This window comes from Ctenopharyngodon idella, chromosome 16, assembly GCF_019924925.1.
Source record: "Ctenopharyngodon idella isolate HZGC_01 chromosome 16, HZGC01, whole genome shotgun sequence".
Taxonomy (NCBI): domain Eukaryota; kingdom Metazoa; phylum Chordata; class Actinopteri; order Cypriniformes; family Xenocyprididae; genus Ctenopharyngodon; species Ctenopharyngodon idella.
This window is the reverse complement of record NC_067235.1, coordinates 12,700,731-12,728,349: the sequence shown is the minus strand read 5'-3', so window position 1 is coordinate 12,728,349 and position 27,619 is coordinate 12,700,731. Positions and strand designations below refer to the sequence as shown.

Below are 27,619 nucleotides of genomic sequence, written 5' to 3'. Positions count from 1 at the left end.
AATAATCAATACACCTCCTTCCCCGAGTGAGCAGTGTATGAAGTAGCCTAGACCATACTTTGGAGGGCATTAATATAACATCATCAAATATATAATAAACATAGTTTAAATGTAATAATTGAGATGATCAGTGATTGCATAAGTTTGTATAATCGCAATTGACGGTTAATGTGATTTTACCAAGTACTACATGTTTCTGGATCAAAATTTTTGTCGATCCTGGAACAACATTCCAATCAACCAATCAGATTTGAGGGACAAGTTTACAGTTTTTTGTCAAATTTAGACTTACACCCAGGGTTAGGTGTTTCTACATCAGTGTTATTCACCTGTTATCTTTTAGAGATAAGTTATGGGTAGGGTTAGGTTTAGGGGTACGGATAGGGTTATTTTTCAGATAGGAATGTTGTTCCAGGATCAGCAAAATATGTTGATCCAGGAACATGTCTTGGCAAAAATCACGGCAAAACAAGAATGTTGATTAGAGCCCAAAGAACACTGAATGTAACATTTTCAAATCTGAAACACTTTTATATGTGAAAATAAAATGGATACATTTGTTTAAAAAAAGATATATTAACTTTATATAAATGTATCAAAATATATTAAATAATACTACTAAAAGTATTATACATACATAAAAAATGTATGTGTGTGTGTGTGTGTGTATATATATATATATATATAAACATATATTAGTAGTAGTATTAGTAATGTTAATATATTTTATAAGAAAATCAGATTGACGGCAAACTTTTGAATGGTACTAAAACCAATAATAATAATAATAATATGCTTTTGGATTGTGAAATATTATGACTATTGAAAATAAGTGTTTTCTATTTTAATCTATTTTGCAAATATATTTTTTTGTGTGATGGTGACCATTTTTCAGTAGCCATGACTCCTGTCTGATTTGGTGCTCAAAAAACATTAACAATTATTATTGTCAATGTTGAAAACAGTTGTATATAGTTATAACAGTAACAACAATTACATTAAAGTACATTTATTAACTTACCTACAAGTACATCATTTAAATTATTATACATAATATTATGAGTTGGTAATTATAACTGACTTTTGTGTGTGTGTGTGTGTGTGTGTGTGTGTGTGTGTGTGTGTGTGTGTGTGTGTGTGTGTTTGCTCTGAACAGAACTTGAAAACAAATATAATTCTGGATCATTTCATTGTCTAATAAGTCTAAAAGGTCCATGAAAGTTAAACTAATAGAAGCAAACCAATAACAACAATGCAGGGCCCCTCTCGGAATGAGTTTGCTAACTTAAATGTTTTGTCACAGTGACAAAAGAAAAAAAGAAGTTGCTATTGTGTCACCGCAATGACATAATGAGGTAGGCAAATACTTGTCTCTCCGCCCTGTCTCTCCCCTGTCCCTTCCCTCCCTTTCTGTAGTAGTGACAGGCACACGCTCTGGTCTCCATTATGGCCGTGGATGGACAGAATGGGCAGTTGTGGATAATTACTGAAACTGTAGGAGTCAGGGCTGACTCTCAGCACTTTACTCAGTGCCACATGGCTCTATGGCTGTCCCTCACACTGACAAACTTGCACACACCCACTGGAGTAATGTAGAGGACAGAAAAGTCTAGGAATAAACTGTGTATTGAATAGCTGCAATCTATCTATCTGTATTTAATATTTTTAAGCTGATGTACTAGTGTTGAATAATATTCTTGACTTAAAATGAACTCATTTTAATTTAGATGTTATTGTACATGATTTTTTTAGGTTGACATTTGGTGAATATTTTATTCATATACATGGTGCATACTTTTATTGAATGACATGCACACATTAGCTGCTCAGTTAACTGTTAACTCTCAGTTAACTAAACCATGAGCTGCACTCAAAGACATTTTTTTCCTTTTTGTCCACACGCTTTTAAAATAAAGACTATTACCTAATTAACTAGACTAAACTACAACTTAAAGGGGGAAAAAAGCCTTTTAGAAAGAAGCAACACCCGTCTACCCAACACACACACACACACACACACATAAACTGCGACCCATCCCTCCCAGCCAAAGGGGCTTCCATCCAGGCTGACAATAACCCAGTGGCAGCTGGTCGATCGATACCCGACAAAAGCTCTGAGGTTGGGGCAGTCAAAAGATTGTTAACTAGCCATTTCATCTCACAGACATTTAGATGATTGTTCGTGCTTCACTGCACTCCTTCAGCAAGGGCTGCTGCCACACCTGTGCAGGGGCCCTTACAAAGCCTGCTTACCCACTCCTGATGACCTCACTGGACAGCAAATAGCCTGACAAACCCTCTCACACAAAAGCACTGCTCCTCAGAACGCATCATACTTAACCGCGTTTTCATGCATGGCTGAAGGAACACAAGTGTTAGATACTGTATTTGGCAATACCACTGTGATTAAACTAGTAGCTTTTGATAAAAAGCACTTATGTAAAGGCATGGGAAATGTGTTCTATTTATTTATTTATTTGCTATCTATCTACTGTATGTCTGTCTATCTATGTTTATTTATTTAATTGTACCTATTATTTATTTCTATTTTTGTTTTAATTAATTTATTTATCCACATCAATCAATCAATTAATCAATCTATCTATCTATCTATCTATCTATCTATCTATCTATCTATCTATCTATCTATCTATCTATCTATCTATCTATCTATCTATCTGTCTGTCTGTCTGTCTCTCTGTCTGTCTGTCTACCTGTCTATCTATTTGTTTATTTATTTAATTGTATCTATTATTTATTTCTATTTTTGTTTTAATTTATTTATTTATCCACATCAATCAATCAATCAATTAATCTATCTATCTATCTATCTATCTATCTATCTATCTATCTATCTATCTATCTATCTATCTATCTATCTATCTATCTATCTATCTATCTATCTATCTGTCTGTCTGTCTGTCTGTCTGTCTGTCTGTCTGTCTACCTGTCTATCTATTTGTTTATTTAATTGTATCTATTATTTATTTCTATTTTTGTTTTTATTTATTTATCCATATCTATCTATCTATCTATCTATCTATCTATCTATCTATCTATCTATCTATCTATCTATCTATCTATCTATCTATCTATCTATCTATCTATCTATCTATCTATCTATCTATCTATCTATCTGTCTGTCTGTCTGTCTGTCTGCCTGTCTGTCTACCTGTCTATCTATTTGTTTATTTAATTGTATCTATTATTTATTTCTATTTTTGTTTTTATTTATTTATCCATATCTATCTATCTATCTATCTATATATCTATCTATCTATCTATCTATCTATCTATCTATCTATCTATCTATCTATCTATCTATCTATGTTTGTTTATTTATTTAATTTATCTATTATTTATTTCTATTTTTGTTTAATTTATTTATTTATCCATATCCATAAATCTATCTATCTAGTTTATTTATTTAATTGTATCTATTATTTATTTGTATTTTTTATTTATTTATTTATTTATCTATTTATCTATCCATATCCTTTATTTATTTATTTATTTATTCTCTCTCTCTTTCTCTCTCTGCCTGCCTGCCTATTTATTTATTGTTTGTATCTATTATTTATTTCTATTTTTTGTTTTTATTTATTTATCCATATTTTGACATCTGTCTAGTTGTATTGTCTGTGAGATTATATATATATATATATATAACTTTGTGATAATATTGTAGATCCTAGAAATCCATGTCACTTTGTTTGTCTCCTTATTTCTCATGCAACTTTAACAGACACAATGCAACTTCTGGTCCAAATCTTGCAATCCAGAGGATTAACTTTTAAAACATCAAATCGCCCCTGTAACCCCTAAAATTAAAGTTTCTGATCAAAACAAGTCGCTCAGATCATAGCAAAAGCTGACCTGTTGTCATATTTAAAACCTAAGAAAATTTGCATCTGTCATTCATTAAGTACACTGGCTCCTGTATACTGTGTTACATTAGCATGTGATTTGTAGGTTAATTAGAGAGCTTATGATAATGATAATGACCACATAGCCCATGATGCCACGTTTCCAGGTGTTTAGCTTTGGTGATTAGCTGCTGGATGCCTCCTCCCCCATCTAGTGTCCACACAACACTGATTAAATCAAGATGAATGAGTTATTGGACATGGGACACATAGAAGCGATGTACGCTGGTGTATGTCATATGACAAATACCACCTTATCTGGTTGGTGTGAATTCATTAGTTACCCAAATGCAGCTTATATTCGTTGACAAGTGTGTGTTTTAAATACACAAGAGCCTTGAATAACATATAAAATGACATGTTTTGTGGGGAGTACGCTGCATATGTGTGAGCTTGCTGCTTAAACCGCGCTCACTTGTCCTCTAGTGATCATATGTCAGCGTTTACACTCCTGTGATCATGTCAATGGTTGTGTGATCCAGCAAAAAGTCAGCACATGGTCCGTGGCCCTGCTCTAGTAGTTCAATGGGGTTGTGGGACGTGGGCCGAGGGTTGGGGCTGGGATGTGGATGTGGACTGGCGCTCTCTGAGGTTCATCCAGGCAGAGCCAGGCTTCCTGCTCCTCCTTTGTCACACCATTTGGGCTCTTGTGTCTCGGGCTTCACTGCTCTAGCCTCACTTGGCAGCCCTGCACACACAGGGACATCTGGTCTCTCTGTCCCACCTCCTGCTGAAAAGAAAGAGTCCGGCCATGGCCCCACATTTATATGATATTTTACAAAAGGCAATACACTAAACTAGTAATGATGCATAATGATTGAAATAATTTAACAAGTATAATATATATATATATATATATATATATTTATGATTTTCTGGCCTATATATATATATATATATATATATATGTAGTATATATTTTATTTATATTATATATAATATATATTTATGTATAATATATATTTATATAGATATTTATTTATTTATTGTTAGGACATTGTTATAAACCTGCAGATTCTTAGTAAATAAACTTAGGCAAAACTTACTTGTTTAGTATTAATAATTAACAAATAAAAGTGTAAATAAATAAATAAATAAATGTTTTTTAAACAATATATAATTGTCTTTCATTAAAGTATTCATTTTTGTTTTTAAATCGATGCTTTCAATGTAGTCCTAAATCTTTATTACTAGTTTCGAATTCCGGCAATTAGTGATGTTCCGCCGGACTCGGACAGGTAGACCACTGGATTATCAGTTTTCCTGGATAATCATAAGATTAAAGAGGAAAGTGCTCCCACCATCTCCGGGACACAGCCGCTGACTTCCCCTCTTTTCTTTTCGCAAAATTATTGAGAGCACGCAATATTAAACCCATTTTGTTCGTGCGCACTGGGCCAGAATAACGCGATGATTAGGGCCACGAATGGGACAGGTTTCTTCAGCTTGATTTCATGACGGTAATGTAGCCCATGCATGGGAGAAGAAAGGCAGAGATGGGGACATCTGTTCAACGCAGGCCAAAAGGAACCTCAGTGGCCTATCTTGGGAAAGAAAGCAACAGGATATTACATGCACGAACGTTTTGTTGTTGCTTTTGACTCCTGGTATTTATTTATTTATTTTTTTATATCTGTTTTGTTTTGTTCGTTATTTTATTTTATTTTTTAATTTGATAATTTACAGTATTAAGCCTCTGCTCTGATATGAATTAATATACACAAAAATAACGATTCAAATTATTTATATTTATATAGTCCTATATTCATTTGCACATTTCCCATGTATATTTTCTATAACCTATTTTATTTTAATTTTAAAAGCAATTAAATAATTAATAGTGTTTTCAGTATTTAAAAAAAAAAAAACACCACATGCTGTTACTGCGCTTCCATCTAATCCTCTGCAGATCACACAGCTCTCGCGCATCTCTCGCGCTGTCTTGTCAGAGGACATGAACACATGTTTTGATTACACCACCGGTGGCCGAGCGGCTCCTCCGTTATTCGTAATTAAACTCAATTCCCAAAGTAACATTTATCTTCCAGGGTCTGCGCGTTCCCTGTGCGCGAGCGCCACTACCTTCTGCTGTGCGAGAGGAGATGCGCGCGGGGTCAATCAATAAACCGAGGACACAGACACGGTATGTGCATCATGCATCTGTTGCAATCAAACAATGCTGCAGTTTATGGGACATTTGTTTGTGTGTGTGTGCGACATTTGTATTTTGGCATAAGTTGCGCGTGCATGTTGAGTTACGGATGTATGCTGCCGTTAAGTTTTACTACATTTATTTGTCTGTTATAGTCGGATGTTTTGGTATGAAAATGTTTTAGTGTGAGATTTTTTTTTAAGTCTTTTTACCACAATCTCACCATCCACAAAAAAGTTAAATATTATTGTGACGTGCTGCAAAATTTAAAGCAAAAGTTGTACGTTTAATTATTTTTATCTCAGTTTTTATAATTAACTTTAAAACTTTCACACAAATACGGCTGAAATTTCAAATTGTCGCAAATGATTCCCTTTTATTCCTAATATGCCTTGGTTAATTTTTGTTCCGTATTTTATTATCTCCATTTTAAATTCAACTGCTTCTTGTTCTTTGAATTAGAAAGGCTAAGAGGAAACAACAGAAGTGTTGTGCAAATCGAAGAAACAGAGAAATGAATCTGATCAGCCATCTATCACTTCCCGCAGTAAAGGAGGCGACACGGCGGAGACAGATGATTTGATGAATAATCTTCGGTCGTTTTAATTAACTTTTTGCTGTCCTATAATGACTAAGTTGGTCAACGAAGCCGGTCAATAAGAATGTTAATATCAAACAAATAAAACTTCTCATGATTAAAAACCTCCTGCTTTATTAAATTTGAAATTCAAATGAAATTTATGCCTCCGGTCCACGGCGCATGTAAATAGAGTAGCCAGGGCTACATCATTATCCTGAGAGCATTTCTGCATTCATCGTCCTGATATCAATAGCCCGCCACTGTATTGCTGTTGAGAGTTAACAGAACACAAAAGCCATATTCCAGCTTGTAAAGACGTTTACATGCATTATGTGAAATGTTCTTTTGTTTTGTTTTGTTTTTGTTTTTTTGTACTGACCAACATGAGTTAGCAAGTTCACAGAGTTCAATGCCCGAATTAATACGTAGCCTATAATACTAACAATATATATCGAAAACACACCAGTCCTAAAAAGCCTTGTTTGTTACTTGTCATTATTGTATGTGTGTGAAGAGAGAGAGAGAGAGAGAGAGAGAGAGAGAGAGAGAGAGAGAGAGGCCTATGTCATAATTCTGTGAAGTTATGAGAATTCATATATTGATTTCTTCAACTTGCATTGCATGTTTATACATTTTAAATTTACATTTTAACTTTTGTTAAAATTGAAATTAAACTTTTGTTGATGAAATGAACGTTTTATTAAGCGTGTTAATTTTCAAAACAAAATCACGTGGTCAAACATTTGTAGATTAGCCTAGTTAAAATTATAACCTGTTCGTTTTGTCTTTTTGATAATTTCTTTAAAATAGTTTGAGAATCTACACCTGTAAGGCAACGACAACGAGTGATATGACAATTGCTATTATCACAACTTGTAGCAGACATTACATAATTATAATAATAATAATAATTCAAAACAGATCAGGGGGTCCAATAACCTTATTAACCCCTTTACAAAGAATAAAAAACTTTTCCCCAAAACTTCCAGTCATTCTCATTTAACTTCAGTTTTATTATGAGGGGGGTGTTGGAAGGGGTGGAGATCTTGTCTGAAGTGCTCTATCGATGACCTCACGCTAGAATGTGGCCGCGTGAAGGTACGGCTCTTCCTGATTGGTCGCCCGTGTCTCAGCGGCACTTCAAAGCCGTGAGAGGAGCTACAATTGTGCTGGAATGGGCGGACCACATCATTGTATTGCACACCTCTAAAAAAACAGTGCTCTGATTCATAAATATAAAAAGATCCTCTGAGGAGGGCACTTTTGTGATGGCAACTTCACTTCTAGGGGTGAGTCTAAGGAGTTTCGTGCTGGTTTAATTAGTTTCCTTTATTGTCCTGCCGTGGGGATTAAAATTTCTTGGGTCAGCCGGGGAGAGAGTCACTTGATTATGTTTTAAGCGAGAGAAACGAGCAGGAGTTCCATTTCTCAACTACGACATTGTATGTATAACATTCATTGGTATTTATCTGCTGTGTTTCGCTTTGTTTTGTTTGCGACTGGTTGTGTTTCAGTAGCTAGATATTTCTTTACTAGCACTCTTCAGGTATGTTTGATGTTGTTGGATAAAAAAGACAGCAAGTCAAAACTGTTCTCCTAATGTACCCGGTTCCCAAACATACCATCTTTACTTACCTTCTAACTCATTTTCTTCCAGGAGGAGCCGAGATTGGGGTCGACTCCTTTAGCCATGTTGGCTGCGACGTGTAACAAAATCGGGAGCCCGAGTCCTTCTCCTTCCTCTATTTCGGATAACTCCTCTTCGTTCGGAAAAGGATTCCACCCGTGGAAACGAGCGGCAGCCAGCAGCTGTAATTTAGGATCCAGTTTATCCTCTTTCACTCGGAATGGTGGTGGTTTAAGCGACTCTTTTGGCACGAACACTTCCACGGGATCCAGTGCCTTTTCCTTAACTTCTGGTACTTCATCCAACTCCCACTTCGGAAACGACTACTCCGTTTTCCAGGCGTCTGTTTCCAACAACTCCCAAGAGCCCAGCCACCAGCCCATGTTTATTTCCAAGGTGCACACGTCCGTGGACAGTTTGCAAAGCATTTACCCGAGAATGAGCGTGGCGCATCCATACGAGTCGTGGTTCAAGTCCTCGCACCCTGGCATACCCACGGGGGATGTGGGCACCACGGGCGCATCCGCGTGGTGGGACGTGGGAGCCGGCTGGATTGACGTGCAGAACCCGAACGGGGCCGCACTCCAGACGTCCCTTCACTCCGGTGGGCTGCAGACTTCTTTACACTCACCTCTGGGCGGATACAACTCAGACTACTCGAGTTTAAGCCACTCTGCCTTTAGTACCAGTGCGTCCCCGCATCTCCTGACCACCGGTCAGCACCTCATGGACGGATTCAAACCCGTGCTCTCCTCGTACCCGGACTCCAGTCCCTCTCCCCTGGGTGGAGCGGGAGGCTCAATGTTGACAGGGGGTCCGACGGCCTCGCTGGCGGGATCTCCGCGGTCCTCAGCGCGGCGCTACTCGGGCAGAGCGACGTGCGACTGCCCGAACTGTCAAGAGGCGGAACGGCTGGGTCCAGCAGGCGCGAGCCTCCGCAGAAAAGGGCTACACAGCTGTCACATTCCCGGTTGTGGGAAAGTTTACGGCAAAACGTCGCACCTCAAGGCTCATTTGAGGTGGCACACCGGAGAAAGGCCGTTTGTGTGTAACTGGTTGTTCTGTGGGAAGAGGTTCACGCGCTCCGACGAGCTTCAGCGACATTTACGTACACACACCGGCGAAAAGCGCTTCGCTTGTCCCGTGTGTAACAAGAGGTTCATGCGGAGCGACCACCTCAGTAAACATGTCAAAACGCACAGTGCCGGAGGCTCGTCAGGGTCTGGGTCTGGGGCGAGTGGAGGCAAACGAGGAAGTGACACCGACAGCGAGCACAGTGTGCCCGGTAGCCCCTCGTGCCACTCACCTGACCTGTTGCAACCTTCCGAGTCTGTCCCGACGACGGGCATGAACGGCCGAGCAAACTCCATTGATTAATCCCATTCAAAATGCACGTACACGAAATCTCGAATGGACTTATTTGACGGTTCACAAAAGGTTGTGCTGTTCGTTCGGTAACACTTTATAAAAACTTTCAGCAATTCAAGTTGTTAACGAACGTTGTAAAACGGTGAACAGATCGATAGATAATGCACATTCAATTATGAATATCCTCCATGAAACTATAAACCAAAGTTTCATTCCTTTTTAGCTAGTTGAATGTACATTAACTAATTTTCTGTCAAGCTTAATAGCTATTATTTGTTATGGTTAACAGTGAAAGTTAATATAAAGTGTCACCTGGTGTTCCTTGAGAAATAACCGTGTGGCCATTTCACTTGGATGTTGTAAAGTGATTCAATTTACGATTAAAATGTAATTTACAATGAAGTAAGATTGTTTTGGTCTGCACAGATTCTATGCGACATGAATTTGGTAAATTAAGGGAATATTAAAAAGGACATAATCTGATATGTGCATTCTGATGGGTATTTGTCGAATAGTCTTTTACTTACTGTTGTTATTAAACAGAAAACAAAAATGTATTTTAGCCATCAGTGAAGTGGCCTGTCATTGCTAACTTTTTTTCTCAAAACCAAACTGTGGCACTTTATTCATGAACACTACTAAAATCCAATTTCGTAAGGATAAATTGCCGTAGTGTTGAATAGACTTCGTTTTGTCATTTACAAATTCACTTCTTTAATATTCGAAAAATAGTCTATATATCGCACATTGGTCTTTGTCGAAACTACAGACTACAAATCCTAAGTTGTATGAAATGTACTTATTTCCTGTTGCTGCAAAAAAAACATGTACATATTGAAAATAAAATAGAATAGACTAGAAGGTTATTTCACACTGATGTAAAAGTTGGGTATGTGTTTGTTCAAGACGCAAATTTTGAATAGTATTTTTAGTTGCATATATATTGACTCTAGTAAATATCCAAAACTGTACGGGAGTGTTTTTTTGTGAAGAAAAACGTCATATTTATCCACGAGTTGGACTTGATTTTTTTGGAGGTCTGTCATAGACGCACTTTGAAATGATTTGTAAGATTTTAAATTCAGAATTCAGTGTTTAATCACGTTTTCTAATTTATGTAAGCATGCACATGTAAGGTGAGCGTTTATTTCACATCTTTTATTTGAGAAATTGGCTTTCTAATTGAAGCCACTCAATAAAGTCAACATGGATTCAGCCACAGTGAACGATTTGCCGTTGATATTATTACTGCAATGTCCAACTTCTATAAATTAAACTGTGATCAAGTGCAGGACCTGTTACGCCATTTCATTACCAATTGAAAAAATAAAATGTGTTAAAATGTTAAAAACTGCAGTTGTTGTGAAACCCACGAAATGAAGCAGCTTTGGTAAATTGACGTGTATTATTTGCTATACAATTATTTTTAGTCGTACACATTCCTTCAGTAGCTAAGAATATAGACAATAAACATGTGCTTCTGAGATCATTTAATGTTGTGCCATGTAAAATTATTCAGTCGCTCATATGTTTATTAAAACGGTGACTATAAATGTAGGTTGTTTTACGGAAGATATAACTTTGCAGTCACTACAAAATTAAGAGTTTTTCCAATAAATCTCAGAACACACCAACCAAATAACAAATTATTACGTTTTTCAGTTGCTACGAAAACAAATAATGTTCAAGGATTTTTATGTCTTTCGAAAAATAAACGTAGCTATGCAGAATGTTATCAGCGCATGATTGTGTATATGAAAAAAAAGCAATAAAAATGTACAAAGCAAAGCGTAAAAAATAAAAATAATACATAAACAAAAGGTAAAAACAGGAGTTTACTTTAAACAAGATAGTTTTACTTTAAATAAATAATTTTATTTAAACATTTCAGAGGAAGGAACGACAGCAGGGAATTATGGGTAATTCATTTGATAAAAATCGAAAAAAGCATCTTAATAATAAACAGTACATAACATTATCAGACATAATACAAGAATAAAGAGGCCGTTTCTATTCGGGAGACAATAAAGTTAGCCTGTGCGGAAAAAAAGGTCCAACATGTTGGAGGCTCGAACCACGAGCACATTGCGCCCCCATGCGATGCTGAGGTCATATAAACAAAACACTTGTGCGAATATTCACATTCAAAGGGTTTATGCTCACTGTACAAACCTGCAAAACTTTAGGTAAAACTGTTGCAATTGCCTGTTAAGGCAAAGATGTGTTGGGGAACAAAAGTGTCAAGGGAATTTTACTGAACATTGTTTTATGTACAATAAAATAACAATACATATACTATATACAATACATATAACAAACAATATTTGTATATAAAAATTGAGAAAAATAAATCTATAGATATACAACATCTTTCTCTTTTTATATAAGAATAGTATCTTTTCAATGAGATGTAACAAAGTAACAAAAAGAAAGTGTACAATCAACAAAGAACCCAGATTTTTTGTTTCGTTTCTCCTTTTAATATCTGGCTACGTGGCGTTTAAAAATTTAAATAATATTGTGCAGAATTTGATTGTAAGCTTCTTAAAATGAACTTGCGTAACATTTAGTCCTAAAACAAACTGAAAAAAATAAACCCTAATTTAAATTTAAATGTAAGATTAACCATTTAATTATTTATCTTTGCCCTTCATTTCACACTAGAGTTTAAGTTAGTGAGCAGATACTTGTGCATTCACCAGAGCATAGTAGGCCCCTTGTTTGGCCATGAGGTGGGCATGTGTTCCCTGCTCAATCACCTTGCCATTGTGAACCACCACGATGATGTCAGCATTCTGAATAGTGGACAAGCGGTGGGCAATGACGATACATGTGCGGCCAAGCCGAGCGTCATCAAGAGCCTTCTGCACAATCTGTATAGCAGGAAAGAAAGAAGTGGCCGAAACTTTAAAGTTAAGCTTTCTTTTTTAGTCCACAAACATGTACTATATGCACATAATGAATACTAAGTAGTAAATGCATATTTAAAGTAGCACTTTATGAATGACTCGATTCTTAGGTTTGATCTTCTTTTGTTTCTTTTTGTCTAAATGTGATAAGACAATAAAACACAAGTTTGTAGAGTGTAAATCCGTGATTTTCAAGGCATTCCCTAAAAGCAACAGGATCACAGTCATACAAGTTCAAACTACCAAAAGTGCCACCTGCTGGTTAAAGGCAGAATTTCATGTTGTCCTAACAGCATCAAAAAGGGAACAGTTGGAATAAATCAAATTAGCTTAATAATGACATACTCTTAAATAGTTTTGCAAATATGTATGTGTAACAGCCTTTACAAACCTTCTCGCTCTCTGTGTCGAGTGCTGATGTGGCCTCGTCCAGCAGCAAAAGTTTGGGCTTGCGGACCAGAGCTCGAGCAATGGCTATCCTTTGCTTCTGTCCTCCAGAGAGCTGAGCGCCTTTATCTCCAACTCGAGTGTTGTATTTCTGAAGGGATATTACATATGTATAATGAGACAATTTTTTTTTATAGATGGCTTTGATGTAGAATAGAATAGAATAGAATAGAATATGATATAATATCAGTGTTAGAAAAAGTACAAGTACACATTACAAGTAACGTGAGATATGTAATCAGATTACTTTTCAAGTAACTAGTAAAGCAACACATTACTTTTACATTTACAACATCTACTAAAATATATTACTTTTTCAAATAAGTAACGCAAATTACTTTGTTTTCCCATTTATTGACTAAATTTGCATTTCCTTCAGCCTGAGGCTTATTCATTTCACTTTTAGAGTGAAAGGGCCTTTATATTTGCCAACAAATTAACAAACAAACAAGCAAGCCCAGCCCAGGTGAGAAGAAATCACAACGCAAAAGTAAAGTAACACATTACTTTCTATAAAAAGTAACTAAGTAACTGAATTAGTTACTTTTTAGGGAGTAACACAAAATTTTAACGAATTACTTTTAAAAGTAACTGTCCCCAAAACTGAATATAATATAATATAATAATATAATAGTAACACTTTACAATATGTTCTCAGTAGTTAATTAGTTACAACAATGCATTAACTAGCATTAACTAAAATTAACTAACAAACATTTGTTATAGTATTTATTAACCTTTGTTAACATTCATTAATAAAAATACAACTGTTATTTTTAAATAAATGCTTTAAAAGTATTTTTCATTGTTAGTTCATGTTAACTAATGTTACCAAATGGAACTTTATTGCAGTGTTACAAATATAAACTACCGTTATTATTATTATTTTTTAAAGAAATTAATACTTTTGTTCAGCAAGAATGCATTAAATTGATCAAAAGTGACAGTAAAAACAAATTATATTATTAATATTTTTTAAATAATAATATTATAAATAAATGCTGTTGCTTTACATTGTATTTATCAAAACTCCTGAAAAAAAAAAAAAAAAAAAAAAATTATATATATATATATATATATATATATATATATATATATATATATAACATTGATAATAATAATAAATGTTTCTTGGGAACCAAATCAACATATTGCTTTCTGAAGGATCATGTGACACTGAAGAGTGGAATAATGGCTGCAGAAAATTCAGCTTGGCCATCACAGGAATAAATTACATTTTAAAATATATTCAAATACAAAATATTTATTTTAAATGGTAATAATATTACTCTATATTTACTGTATTTTGATCAAATAAATTGTAGCGTATTTGTTTGTAAAGCAAAATGTATACACACACACATATTAATGGAAACATCATGCATACCTCTGGAAGGCCAAGGATAAAATTATGTATGTTGGCCTTCTTCGCAGCATCCTCAATCTCCTCCTGGGTGACGACACGGCTGTTGTCCCCATACTGAATGTTCTCAGCGATGGTGCAATCAAACAGAATGGGCTCCTGAGACACCAGCCCCATCTGCGTGCGCAGCCATGCCAGGTTCACATTTTTGGTGTCATTACCATCTACAAACTGTGCAACAAGCAAAAATCATGCACAATGTATGGCATAAATTGAACACTTGAGCCAAAATAATGGTTTAGACCTCTAGGCACACAAAAACCACCTGATGAACTCACCACTTGGCCTGCTGCAGGGTCGTAGAAACGTTCTAAAAGCTGAATGGTGGTGCTCTTTCCACAGCCACTGCTGCCCACCAGAGCCAGAGTCTGTCCCTGAGACACTGATATATTCAGGCCCTGTAGGACTTTCACATTCTGACGGGTTGGATAGGAGAATTGTACATCTCGGAATTCAATATGCCCTGAAAAGTTTGTCTGAAAAAAGGAAAAAAAAAAAAAATGCCTATTTTATATTTATTTTTAAAATAAAATAATTTTTAATTTATTTTATTATTTTATTTTATTTTATTTTATAGTGTGTGACCTCTTCTGACAGCGTCATGCCACAAACTCTAGAATTTCACACTTACTGGTCGGTCTCCAGACTCATCATAGATATCAATGGCTGGTTTCTTCTCTAGCAGCAGTAAGATCCGCCCAGCTGCTGCTTTGGCTTTGGCAAAGTCAGGAGCGAATGATGAGGACTGGCCAATGTTCATTGCAGCAAAGACAATGACAGAAAATACCCTGTGGAGGAGGAACCAACACATCAACACGGTAAAGAGCATGTATGAGATTTTCAAAAAACAAATTATTGATAAAGTCTTCATACAAACTGTACTTACAGGAAAACATTTTCATATTCCGTGTAACAGTGTGCAATAAGCCAGGCTCCAAAGCGGAAGATTGCAGCATTGACCAGGTAAGGAATGGCTTGGGCAACTGCAAAGGTGATTCCGTAGATGGGTGCTTTACACAAACTAGATCTGAAATATCACATATTGCTTTTTGTTAGATTTGGCTGAATCAGATTTGACGTTAACGGAGCGTGTGTTAAGGCAGGGGTTTTCAAAGTTTCGAAAACTTAAATTTGCTATCACATAAAATTAGCTATTTGCAATTTTACTAAAACAAAATAAGTGTCTATGATCCCCTAATACTATTATAGTATTTATTAATATTTTGAATTAGCTTTTATTTTTATATTACAGTTTCAGTAATTATAGTATATATATATATATATATATATATATATATATATATATATAATCATGTACAAAGACCAATTTATAATGCATGAGAAAAATATTATAGTATTAAAAATAAAGACATTTTCAGAATTAAATATTCAGATATACAGTATATTTCCACTGTACAGTCAAAACAACTATTAAATATAAGTATTAATTTTATTAATATTTATTAAATATAAGATTATATTTATAAAATTAAGTAATTATTTGTTACATTTATATTTGTATATTTTCACACAAATATATTTTCAAAAATTTTAAACAATTTTAAAATTAAATATTTTAAGTTAACCCTATAATCAAAGTTATTATCGTTAACTAAAACTAAATATAAATCTTTTAAAAACATTTCTGTTCATTGAAATAAAGCTGAAATATAAATATTAGTTGAAAAATGAGAAATGAGAATGAGAAAATAAGAAATGTTGCCTTGGTAATAACTGAAATAAGTTGAAGCACTAAAATGAACTGGAAATAATTAAAAACTAAAATAAAATATAAAATTAAAACTGAAATAAAAATAAATTAAACCCAAATAGCAATATTCAAAAAACAAACAAACAAAACAACAACAACAACAACAACAAAAAAAATAACAAAAATAATGAAATTACAAACAATTAAATGAGAAAAAAAGTATAAACATGAAAACTAAAAATTAATAATATTAATTATAAACATTAATAAAACTATAATAAAACTAAAATAAAAAATAAAATAACACTGCCTGTAAAATATTTTTTCTTTTATCGTTTGCTTAATTTTCCATGGGCCCCCTAGCACCCCCTTGTGGTCCCTGGACCTCAGTTTGAAAACCCCTGTATTACGGTTTTTAGTCTTGAAAGTTATTTTACCGATATGGCTTGATCAGGCTGTCATTAAACTTTCGGAAGAAGACATCTTCACGGGTTAATGCAACAACCGTCCTGAAGTTCTCAACAGTTTCTGTGGATATCTGAGAGGAAGAGTTGGAAAGGATCCCATCAGCTACCAATTAATCTTACCTAATCATTTACTGAATAAACTGAATCACATTGTTCTCAAACAAAACCAAAAATAAAAGGTCAATGACCAGTGTACCGTACCTTGCCAGACATCTCCAGTGCACTTTGGTCTTTGGAGGCGTGTCCTGCCATGGCTCTCATCTGGATGAAATTTGCCCCCGTGAGGAAGGGGACACAGGCAAGGATAAGCAAGGTGAGCTGCCAGCTATGGATAAATGCTACAATGACAGCGATGCCAAGAGCACAGATAGTGTTTGTGGCCAGTCCTAATCTGGATCCTGCTGCCTAGAGATGAGAAAAAGGTGAAGCAAATAAGACACTACAACCAAACAGGCTTTTGGACATCAGATCTTATGGTACAGTATAAGAGTAAACAGGGTTCAGTATAAGACTAAATATTTATATACACTACCATTCAAAAATTTTGGGGTCAGTAAGATTTGGGTTAGTAAGCAAAGATGCATTCAATTGATCAAAAGTAACAGTAAAGTATTGAAGCTTGTTTCCACCACCAAATAAAAAAATAAAAAAGGTAATTGCTACTTTTTATCTCACAATTCTGACTATTTTTTCTCAGAACCGCAAGATCATAATTGCATGACATAAAGTCAGAATTGCATGATATAAACTCGCAATTGTGTCTTATAAAGATACAACTTGCAATTCTGATTTTTTTTCTCAAAATTGTGAGTTTATATTTTGCAGTTCTGACTTTACAACATGGAATTGTGAGTTATAGTCAGAATTTTGAGATATAAACTCACAATTTTGAGAAAAAATGTCAAGTCTTTTTTCCCTCACAGTTGGACATTATAACACACAATTGCGAGTTTATATCTCACAATTCTGACTTTATATCTCGCAATTCTGACTTTATATCTCGCAATTCTGACTTTATATCACGCACTTCTAACTTTATAACTCGCAGTTCTGTCTTTATATCTCGCAGTTCTGACTTTATATCTCGCAATTCTGACTTTATAACTCGCAATTCTGACTTTATATCTCTCAATTCTGACTTTATATCTCGCAATTCTGACTTTATATCACGCACTTCTAACTTTATAACTCGCAGTTCTGACTTTATACCACGCAATTCTGACTTTATATTGTCGTGCTACTGCTTTGGGTCGATGCAGTGGGAAACGCGGGTGAAATGAGCCACGACAAGGGGATTCGTTCACAGAGTTTACTGTTCTTCTGCACAGATGTAAGTCACAGTTCACAGCGCACTCACCAACAGTATCGTTCATGAACACACACTTTGTATGAAACTGATGTGGCTGCTAGGTGCTCTTGCTCCGGCACAGGACGGCAGTTTTCCGACGTGCGATGAGCATGCGAGCAACCCCAAAATCTAACTAAAGAAAAAAACGTAACTTTACGCTCTATTCAAAAGAGTGCGTAACTGAACAACCAATAAGAGACTAGATCACAGAAAGGGTAACTAAAATACTTAAAGGGGCCATGTTCTCTTTTCTACACTATTCCCCCTCTTTTAACAGTACTGAGTCCCTTCAGTAAAAATAGCATAACAGTAACTAAGAAATAGTGCATGTAATAATAAACAGTATCTTTAGTCTGGAAAAGTCCTTCAAGGCGTTAACTCTGAAATAACATTCCATAAGTACTAGTACTTAACTGAAAGTCTGGAACACAGTCATTTTTTTTTTTTTTTTTTCTTAATTATTGTATCTTGCAGGCTTACAAATTTCTCTTCCTCTGTTTGTCCTCTTGATTGTCTCTTCTTGTCCTAGGTCTGACATTAGCCCAAGTTCCCTTTCTTTTTGCCTTCGTCGACGAGCTGCTGGTTGACGTTTTCTTCCTTTGTCCTGGTTTTCCTTGGGCTCAGGGTCAGAAGAAACTGAATCTGTTTCAATGCTGTACTGGGTTGCGAGCTGTTCAGGATCAAACAAAGGCTCTTGAATTATAGGATTACTAGTGGTATCTTTGCTCTTTTGCAGGATCTGACTCCTTTGACGCTTAACCCATGCTGGAATCACCTCACAGTCATAAGGCTTAAGACGGTCATGATGCATGATTCTCTTGTGTCGTAACCCCTGGACCTCATAAAGCACCGGGCCACAGCAGACAGATATCACAAAGGGCCCTTTCCAAGGTGCTTGGAGTTTTGGACTTTGTCCCTTCTTTTTGGTGCTGTCCCTCATGTACACAAGATCTCCCACATTATACGTCCTCTCTTGAGACCTGAGATCATACGTCTTCTTTTGACGTTGTTGAGCTGTTTGGAGGTGCTCTCTGGCAGCATCATGTGCTTCTCTTAAGCCCTTTTCCAAGTTGTACAGGAAGTCGGGAACTGCCAAACTATCTGACCTCTGCTCTGCTATGCCAGACCATAGATCCTGAGGTTGGTAGACTTCTCTTCCAAGCATCAGCCTATTTGGTGTGAATCCCGTGACTGCATGTTGGGAGCTACGATATGCTGATGTAAGTAGAGGAAGATGCTCATCCCAGTTTTTCTGATTCTGGTTCACATAGCAGCGAATCATCTGAAGGAGTGTGCGGTTGAACCGCTCAACTTGCCCATTTGAGGCAGGGTGGTAAGGGGTCGTCCTTGTTTTTGTGATCTGCAAAAGACTGCAAACATTCTTGAATAGTGAACTTTCAAAATTGCGACCCTGGTCTGTGTGCAGTTCGAGTGGTGCACCAAAACGGGAAATGAACTCATAAACTAATGTCCTAGCTGTTGTTTCTGCGCCTTGGTCTGGAATAGGAAATGCCTCCACCCATCGAGTGAATTGGTCAATGATGATGAGAACATACTTGTTTCCAGAACTGGACACAGGAAATGGACCCAGTATCAATGTGGATCCGATCCATTGGGGCCCCTGCTTGGTAATTTTGAAGTTTGGCTCTCTTAGTAGGTCCTGCAGATTTACAGGCATTGCAGTGTTTGCACCGTTGTATGTACAAATGTACATCTCCACCCATGCCATGCCAGTGAAAACTCTGACGGAGTCGCTCTAACGTTTTGCCTTCCCCCAAATGGCCAGACTGGGGCGGGTTGTGGCAGGCTTGCAACACTTCTGCTTGCATTGAAACTGGTACTAGTAACAGCAGGGAAGGGCTGAGTCCTCCAGGTCTTTCCCAACGATAGAAGAGAACACCTTGGTGTAATTCGACTTGCGGCCAACACAACCAGTATTTCCTTACTGCTGGACTTTTCAATGCTACCTGCTCCTTTGTGGGAATGGTTCCACTATTTTTCCACTCATGCAAGATTGAGAGGTCAGGATCAGCTTTTTGTTGTTGAGCCAGCTGTTCTTTGGTAGTGGTTTCTAACCAGTTAACATGTGGGGCTCCAAGCAACTCTGAAACTGATCTGTTCTCTTCGCCTGTGCAAATGTCATTGTGTTCATTGTTGTCATTGTGTTTCTCTGTTTCACACTCAATGCGCCTTACTGCAAGTGGCACAACATCGTCAACGTCTTCTTCAAACCTCTCCCAGTGGTCATGGAGTCTTTGGCAATGTTGACAACCTCCACATGGCAAATCTGAAACATTCTTCCCTGCCTGATAACAGTTACACGTATTGGGAATCTCACCATCACGTCTTGACATCGCATCAGCATTTGAATGGTGTTTTCCAGCCCTGTGCTCAATGTCGAGATCATACTGGCTCAGCTCTTCCAGCCATCGAGCAAGCTGTCCCTCAGGGTGTTTGAAACGGAACAACCAGGTAAGGCTGTTGTGATCAGTGCGTAAAAGAAACTTCTTACCAAGCAGGTAGTGTCGAAATTGGCGGGTGTAGCAGACAACAGCTAGCAACTCTCGCCTTGTTACACAGTATCTTTTCTGAGCTGGGGTAAGGTGGGTACTTGCATAGGTGATAACTCTTTCCTCTCCCCACTGGAGTTGTGATAACACTGCTCCGATGCTGTGATTTGACGCATCTGTGTCCAGAATGTATTTCCCTTCTGTTGAAGGATACCCCAGTATTGGTGCAGAAGTCAATCTTTCCTTGAGTTGTGTGAAGGCATTCTGGTGCTCCTCAGTCCACATGAATGTCACTTCTTTTCGAAGGAGTTCATTTAGGGGGCTGGCCAGCTCAGAAAATGCCGGAACAAACTTCCTGTAGTAGTTACACAGTCCAAGGAAGGCCTTTAGCTCATGCACACTTGTGGGGGTTTTCCAAGTGTCTACATCCTTAATCAAAGCTGGGTTAGGGCGGATACCCTCACCACTGACCACATGGCCCAGAAAAAGGACTTCGTCTTTGAGTAGTTGACACTTGGACGGCTTCAGCTTCAACCCATAACTGTCAAGGCGCTGGAATACGAGTGCAAGGCGATTAAGGCTCTCGTCTACTCCTTTACCCAGGATAATGATGTCATCCAAGTAAATCAGAAGGGTTTCCCATTGAAGTCCTCGAAGAACAAACTCCATTGCCCTTTGGAAAGTGCTTGGAGCATTGCACAATCCAAAGGGCATACGGGTGTATTCATACAGGCCATAGCGAGTGATGAAGGCTGTCTTTGGTCTGTCCATTTCATCTACTGCAATTTGCCAGTACCCAGACTGGAGGTCTAGGGTAGAGAAGACACAAGCGCCACCAAGGACATCCAGGCATTCCTCAATCTTGGGGAGAGGATAAGCATCCTTTGTTGTCAGGCTGTTTAGGCGTCGATAATCGATACACCAGCGGACTCCACCATCCTTTTTACGGACTAACACGACAGGGGACGCCCACTCTGAGGAGGAAGGTGTAACAACTCCTGCTTCCAGCATAGCTTTGAGATGCCTCTCCTCTTCCCCTTGAAATCCGAGTGGAGTCCGTCTTACTGGCTGGCGTACTGGCCCAGCAGCTCCAGTATTTATTTTGTGTGTAACAGCTGTTAGGAAACCAAGGTCAGCATCTGAAACGGCAAAAAGAAATCTGTATGAGAGCAAGAGCTCAACAAATCGCTGTTGTTGTTCTTCATTTAATGTTCCACTTGAAGCAGCGTAAAGGGCTTGGAGGTGCTCAGGTAAGTCAGTGGCAGTTGACAGTCTTCTTAGTTCCGAATAAATTGTGTTATCACTCTGCTCTTGAACGCTACAGTCCTCTTCTTGCTCTGTATAATGTGATGAGCTCTCATCTGGATAGGTTTCAACCAAGAGACCAAGACAGGCTCCTTTCAGCAAGGTGGTCTTATTGCTGGAAAGATTGCAAAGCCTTACAATCACCCGTTGCTCCATGGTTGTGACAACACTTCCAGAAGCCACAGTTTCTGTGATCAGGTAGGGTTCCAAAACAGCACAGACACCAGGTTTTGGATTGTCAACTTCACCCCAGACAAGACATTCACTTTCTGGCGGTAACATTGTGTCTGTCTCCAGGACCACTCGTGCGACATGGTAGTCTGTTCCATCACCTCCGACAATCTTCCTCAATGAATAGTCTGCCACTAGAATGGATTGTTACGTTTGCAGCCTGCAGAAGGTCTAGGCCCAAAAGAACAGAGTCACGTATCGGAGCCACAAAGACTTCCCATTCTGCACTCCATGTACCGATTTGGAATTTAACTTTTAGTCCAGCTTTGGCGCTCATGTCTTTCCCTGATTCTGCATTATGGAGACATGTCTGTGTTAAAGCTGTCTGCTTATTTAAGGGAAACTGCTGATACAAGGTTTCTGAGATAACCGTCGCTTCAGCTCCTGTGTCTACAACGGCTTTCACTGGAATGCTGTTCACAGTTGCATCAATGAGCAAGCTTGGGCCTCTACTTGTAGTGCGTCCCACCTGTGGTGTAGGGGACTGGCTTCTCCAGCTTACTACATCCCCTGGAGCAGTACTGCGGTTCTGCTCCTTACTACTTTGACTGGAGTTAGGTGGTGGGGTTGACAGCCTCACACACTCTCTGCGAAAATGTCCTTCTTCACCACAGTGATAACACAGACCTGTTCCAACACGGCTGGGACTTGGTGAGTAGGACTTGGTTTGTGCTGCTCCACTTTGTATGGGAGACCGACCTCGCCTCTTTTCCTGATTTGCTGCTTCCAGCTTTCTTGGCTCCTTGGCCACAGCATTGTCTAGTTTTGATTGCAGCTGCTCCATCTTCTCCATCAGGAGGTGAAACTGGTCAGCAGTCACATAGTTCTTACTAATTCTCTCCACTGTTTCTGTTAGGAATGCAGTTTTCTGCGAAAGAAGAGCTAGCTGGTCTGCAGTGATATAAGTTGGACTCTGCACCCTGCGTGATGCTGCTGGAGTTTCACTGGACACTTCATCATCATCTGCCCAGGAAATACGCCTGGCTCTGCTTTTTGCATCAACATCACGTCCCATGGTGGCTCGATAATTGTGCTCATGGGCCTCTACAAGTCTTTAAGCCTCCACTAATGAATGAGGATCTCTGTTCATTACTTCATAAGCCACCTTTTGGTTACGAAGCCCCTTGAGGAAGAAATCTGTGGCAAGTTGATCTTGCAGATCAAGCTCCACACCAGGGTATGCTCAGGTGACTAAGCGTTGTACCTCTTCTGCAAACTCTGCTGCCGACTCTTTAAACTGGCGGAGTTCTCCCAGCTTCCTTCTAATTGTGGTTGGGGGGTCTCGCTGACCAAAACGTTGAGTTAGCTGCTCTTTAAGAAGAATGTAGTCTTCTCGAATATGCTCAGGAAGTGAACAGACATACTTAATTGCTGCCCCCCTCAGACATTCATGCAAATAATCCACTCTGTGGGCTCCACTCCAACCATACTTCCTGGCCTGCCGTTCAAATGGTACTAGAAACGATTCCCAGTCCCCACTACCATCAAAAATAGCGAGCTTTGCTCTGGGACACTCTTGAGGGATGGCTTGGCCTTGATGAGGAAGAATACTGTGTCTTTGTTCAACGGCGTATGTAGGTGGCAGTAGCTGAGAGCCACGCTCACTACTTCGATGTCTAACACTTGTCTCTATGGAGGGGGTAACTCTGGTGGGGCCTGAAGTACGTGCTCTCTGTTGTATGACTTCCAGCTCAGCAGCAAATGGCCCACTTGTAATGTTGCGTGACCTCTCTGGATTCTCTGAGGGCAATGGTGAATCAGAGTAAGGCATCCGCCTCTCTCTGACAGTAGGCTGTGAGCTCTCACGGGTGTCCCACCTGGGCGCAGTGGACATGGATGTTTGCGGGGCTTGGGTATTACTCGCAATGTGGTTCAATATTGGAGCCATCATCTTTTGCAGTTGCTCATTATTCTTGTTCTGACATTCGAGCATCACTTTCACCCAGTCTGGAGGTTGGTCAGGATCAGGGGCTGCTGCTGCCATTGCTCTTTGGTGTAAATCTTCCTGGGACATGTTTTAATATTTCTCTATTTATTATCTCTCTTGTTTCTATTGTTATTTTTCTCTCTCTCTCTTTCTTTTTTTTTTTTTTTTTTTATATTTATCTTATCTTTTTTTTCTTTCTTTTTTTTTCTTTCTTTTTTTCTTATATTTATTTATCTTTTTTTTCTTTCTTTTTTTTCCTTATATTTATCTTTTTTTTTTTTTTTTTTTTTTTTTACAGTCAATTATCTTCACAGACGTCCTCCAGGAGCATTTATTTTTCTAATGCCTCTGACAGTTCACAGTGTAGTTGAGTCAACACAGTTCTCATCGGGCGCGATGACGTCAGCCACCTCGCGCCTCCGGCCTGGTCTTGAAGAATGGTGAAGCGTTTTTTTTTTTTTTTTTAATATATATATAGTTTTGTCTTAATTTGTTTTTCAGTCAGTTATCCTCACAGACGTCCTCGGAGCATTTGATTTTCTTAATGTCTCTGGCAATTCAGTGTAGTTGAGTCAACACGGTTCTCATCGGGCGCGATGACGTCAGCCACCTCGCGCCTCCGGCCTGGTCTTGAAGAAGCGCTGACAAATTAGCTTGCGACTGCAACATCCACTGTTGTCATATGTTATTTTGCCAATATCCAAAATCCCTCTGGGTTAATTTACGGAGTTTCAAACACATCCAGATAAATCCCCGCTTCTGACACCAGTTGTCGTGCTACTGCTTTGGGTCGATGCAGTGGGAAACGCGGGTGAAATGAGCCACGACAAGGGGATTCGTTCACAGAGTTTACTGTTCTTCTGCACAGATGTAAGTCACAGTTCACAGCGCACTCACCAACAGTATCGTTCATGAACACACACTTTGTATGAAACTGATGTGGCTGCTAGGTGCTCTTGCTCCGGCACAGGACGGCAGTTTTCCGACGTGCGATGAGCATGCGAGCAACCCCAAAATCTAACTAAAGAAAAAAACGTAACTTTACGCTCTATTCAAAAGAGTGCGTAACTGAACAACCAATAAGAGACTAGATCACAGAAAGGGTAACTAAAATACTTAAAGGGGCCATGTTCTCTTTTCTACAATATCACACAGTTCTCACTTTATATCACGCAATTCTGACTTTGTCACGCACTTCTGACTTTATATCTCACAGTTCTGACTTTATAACAGACAGTTCTGATTTTATATCTCACAGTTTTGACTTTATATCTCACAGATATCTTTATATCTCTTCTTTTTTATTTATTTTTCATGGCGGAAACAAGCTTCCATAGTAAAAACATTTATCATGTTACAAAAATGTTCTATTTCAAATAAATGTTCTTCTTTTGAACTTTCTATTCATTAAAGAGTCTTGTTTCCACAAAAATATAAAGCAGCATAACTGTTTTCAACATTTATAATAAGAAGAAATGGTAACACTTTATTTTGATGGTCCAATTTAGACATTCTGCTGACTAGAAGTAACTTTGCAGCTACATGTCGACTTATTCTACTAACCTGAACCCTAACACTTAATCCTAACCTAACAGTCTACTAACAATCTACTAACACTCTAATGAGAGTTGACATGTAGTTGTAAAGTTATCTGAAGTTAGCAGAAAGTCTAAAGTGGACCAACGAAATAAAGTGTAACCAAATAAATGTTTTTTGCATATTGGAATATCAGCATATTGGAATGACTTCTGATAGATCATGTGACACTGAAGACTGAAGCAACGATGATGAAAATTCAGCTTTACCATCACAGAAATAAATTACATTTTAAAATATATTTTAAAATAGAATACAATTACTTTATATTGTAATAACATTTCACAACATAAATGTTTTTACTGTGTTTTTGATAATAAATAAATGCAGCCTTGGTGAGACTTCTTTAAAAATAAATAAATATTACCAACCCTAAACTTTTGAATGGCAGTGTACCTGTGATTTCACACAAAGATGCACTTTATTAATACCAGAAACTGTAGTCATATGGATTAGCTCTCACATAAATACGACTGAGAAATAGATTCAGCCAGGCCTATAACGGTTTAAAGAGATGGATGTAATGAACCAGAGCCAAAAACACAGGCTGTATCCACAGTGAAAGCTTAATTACTGGTTCTGATGGCAAATCACTGTGTTCCACTCACCCCTTTAACCAGAGACGCATCTGTGGCTAATTTAGTGGTCAGGACTCCCACTGCATTGTTGTTGTCATCAAACCAGGCAATCTCCTGTTAAGAGAAACAGGCTTGAGGATGAAGCACACATTTCAATAGCCATTTGTTTGTGCCAGATTAGCTCTCAACTGCATTACTATATAGTAATGTACCGTACCTGTCTTATCATAGCGTTGAAAGCCTGCCTTCTCAACCTCATGGTTAGAAGCTCCCCAGATTTACCAAACATGAAGCCCTAGGAAAGGAAAGAGCAACAGATGTGAAACTTACGTACAGCATACAATATATATAAGGGCTGCCGAAGGATGCCTAAGTTTAGTACTAAGCTAATCACTTAGCCCAAGTATAAAGCAATAGAAATGCGAGTGAACGCCACTAATAAACCAACAAAATCTCACCTGGAAGAAATAAGTGATAAAGGCCACTGCTCCAGTTAGCAGAAAGAAGAGTGAGAACATCATGGTCTTCTGTCGCTTTACTTCAGGGTCGACCTCTGCAAACACCTACAAACAGAAGAGGTTCTATTGAATTGAACATCTTGGTTAAATCATTATAAATGCTATGTGCTTATGGGCAGTGTTGGGGAAAGTTACTTAGTTACTTTTTGTGGAAAGTAATGCATTACATTACCTTTGCATTACTTTTTCTCATCTGGGCTGGGCTATTTGTTTGTTTGTTTTTATAACAACAAAAAAGTTCTATAGGCAATTTCACACCAAAAGTGAAATGAGTAAGCCTCAGGCTGAAGGAGATGCAAATTCATGCCTGTACAGTAGAGGGCGCAGTTAAAAAAAGAAGCTTGCAGCTATGCTACCATTCTGGATTAGAAGAATAGGACTCAGGAGAAAAAGTAAATGAGTATATGGCCCATTCCCAAAGGCACCCTAAACCCTCACAGTCTTCCTCTGAGTCCGCACTTTCATGACGTAATGCTGCTTTGACTGCTGGGTAAAGTCCTCTGCGTAGCTCGCAGACTTGCGGGCTCAGCTGAAGTGCGCATCGAGGGCTCATAGAGGCCACAAAGAGGGGCACTCGCGAGCACGCGCACGCGGCTTCCATTGTAAGTCCACAAGACCGAAAGTGCATGGAAGTGTGCCATTTGGGATTCAGCCAATGTATGCTCACATTTAGTCTAGAACTAGTCCAGAATAACCATCATATTTACATTCTGCACTTACTCACGATTTCTCTCAATATGGGAGTAAGTAACTTGCATTACTTATTTGAAAAAGTAACTGATATTTTGTTGTAAATTTAAAAGTAATGCGTTACTTTATTAGTGTTACATGAAAAAAGTAATCTTATTATGTAACTCAAGTTACTTGTAATGCGTTACCCCAACACTGCTTATGGGACATATAGTATCCAATCCACAATTTTTATATCAATTATTTTTAAACGATCATGGGGAGATGAGCAGGAAGCAAAAATATACACAATAGAGATTTTTATTC

The 27,619-nt window shown here is 37.9% G+C and overlaps 2 protein-coding genes and 1 long non-coding RNA gene across 5 annotated transcripts in view; 1 reads left to right on the top strand and 2 right to left on the bottom strand.

The window, feature by feature from the left end:
- Positions 1 to 993: 993 nt before the first annotated feature.
- Positions 994 to 8,438, bottom strand: LOC127497132 (uncharacterized). The gene is made up of 2 exons (XR_007925462.1): positions 8,294 to 8,438; positions 994 to 4,656 (listed from the first exon to the last, which is right to left on the bottom strand). It is a non-coding gene; the product is annotated as an uncharacterized LOC127497132 (long non-coding RNA).
- Positions 7,770 to 10,879, top strand: sp8b (sp8 transcription factor b). Of its 2 annotated transcripts, none has more exons than XM_051865336.1 (2): positions 7,770 to 7,947; positions 8,316 to 10,879. In XM_051865336.1, exons 1-2 carry the CDS (start codon positions 7,927 to 7,929, stop codon positions 9,660 to 9,662), a joined length of 1,368 nt encoding a protein of 455 aa, XP_051721296.1. In that variant the 5' UTR covers positions 7,770 to 7,926; the 3' UTR covers positions 9,663 to 10,879. The 2 variants fall into 2 exon arrangements, with proteins under 2 accessions (XP_051721296.1, XP_051721295.1); XM_051865335.1 differs by lacking the exon at positions 7,770 to 7,947 and adding an exon at positions 7,954 to 8,204.
- A 624-nt stretch (positions 10,880 to 11,503) lies between these two features.
- Positions 11,504 to 27,619, bottom strand: part of abcb5 (ATP-binding cassette, sub-family B (MDR/TAP), member 5) — a 47,519-nt gene continuing 31,403 nt past the window's right edge. For both annotated transcript variants that reach the window (XM_051865333.1, XM_051865332.1), the window contains exons 19-29: positions 26,564 to 26,668; positions 26,323 to 26,400; positions 26,136 to 26,219; positions 16,812 to 17,015; positions 16,581 to 16,681; positions 15,319 to 15,459; positions 15,064 to 15,220; positions 14,711 to 14,908; positions 14,397 to 14,603; positions 12,954 to 13,100; positions 11,504 to 12,526 (exon numbers count right to left, since the gene is read on the bottom strand). In XM_051865333.1, coding sequence (XP_051721293.1) covers positions 12,326 to 12,526; positions 12,954 to 13,100; positions 14,397 to 14,603; positions 14,711 to 14,908; positions 15,064 to 15,220; positions 15,319 to 15,459; positions 16,581 to 16,681; positions 16,812 to 17,015; positions 26,136 to 26,219; positions 26,323 to 26,400; positions 26,564 to 26,668 — 1,623 coding nt within the window. In that variant the 3' untranslated portion in view covers positions 11,504 to 12,325. The remainder of the gene's footprint in view (positions 12,527 to 12,953; positions 13,101 to 14,396; positions 14,604 to 14,710; positions 14,909 to 15,063; positions 15,221 to 15,318; positions 15,460 to 16,580; positions 16,682 to 16,811; positions 17,016 to 26,135; positions 26,220 to 26,322; positions 26,401 to 26,563; positions 26,669 to 27,619) is intronic.

Coding starts and splice junctions, on each gene's coding strand:
- sp8b (XM_051865335.1), top strand. CDS start 8,103: ATGTATAACATTCATTGGTATTTATCTGCTGTGTTTCGCTTTGTTTTG. Junction 8,205..8,315: donor TCTTTACTAGCACTCTTCAG/GTATGTTTGATG, acceptor ATTTTCTTCCAG/GAGGAGCCGAGATTGGGGTC.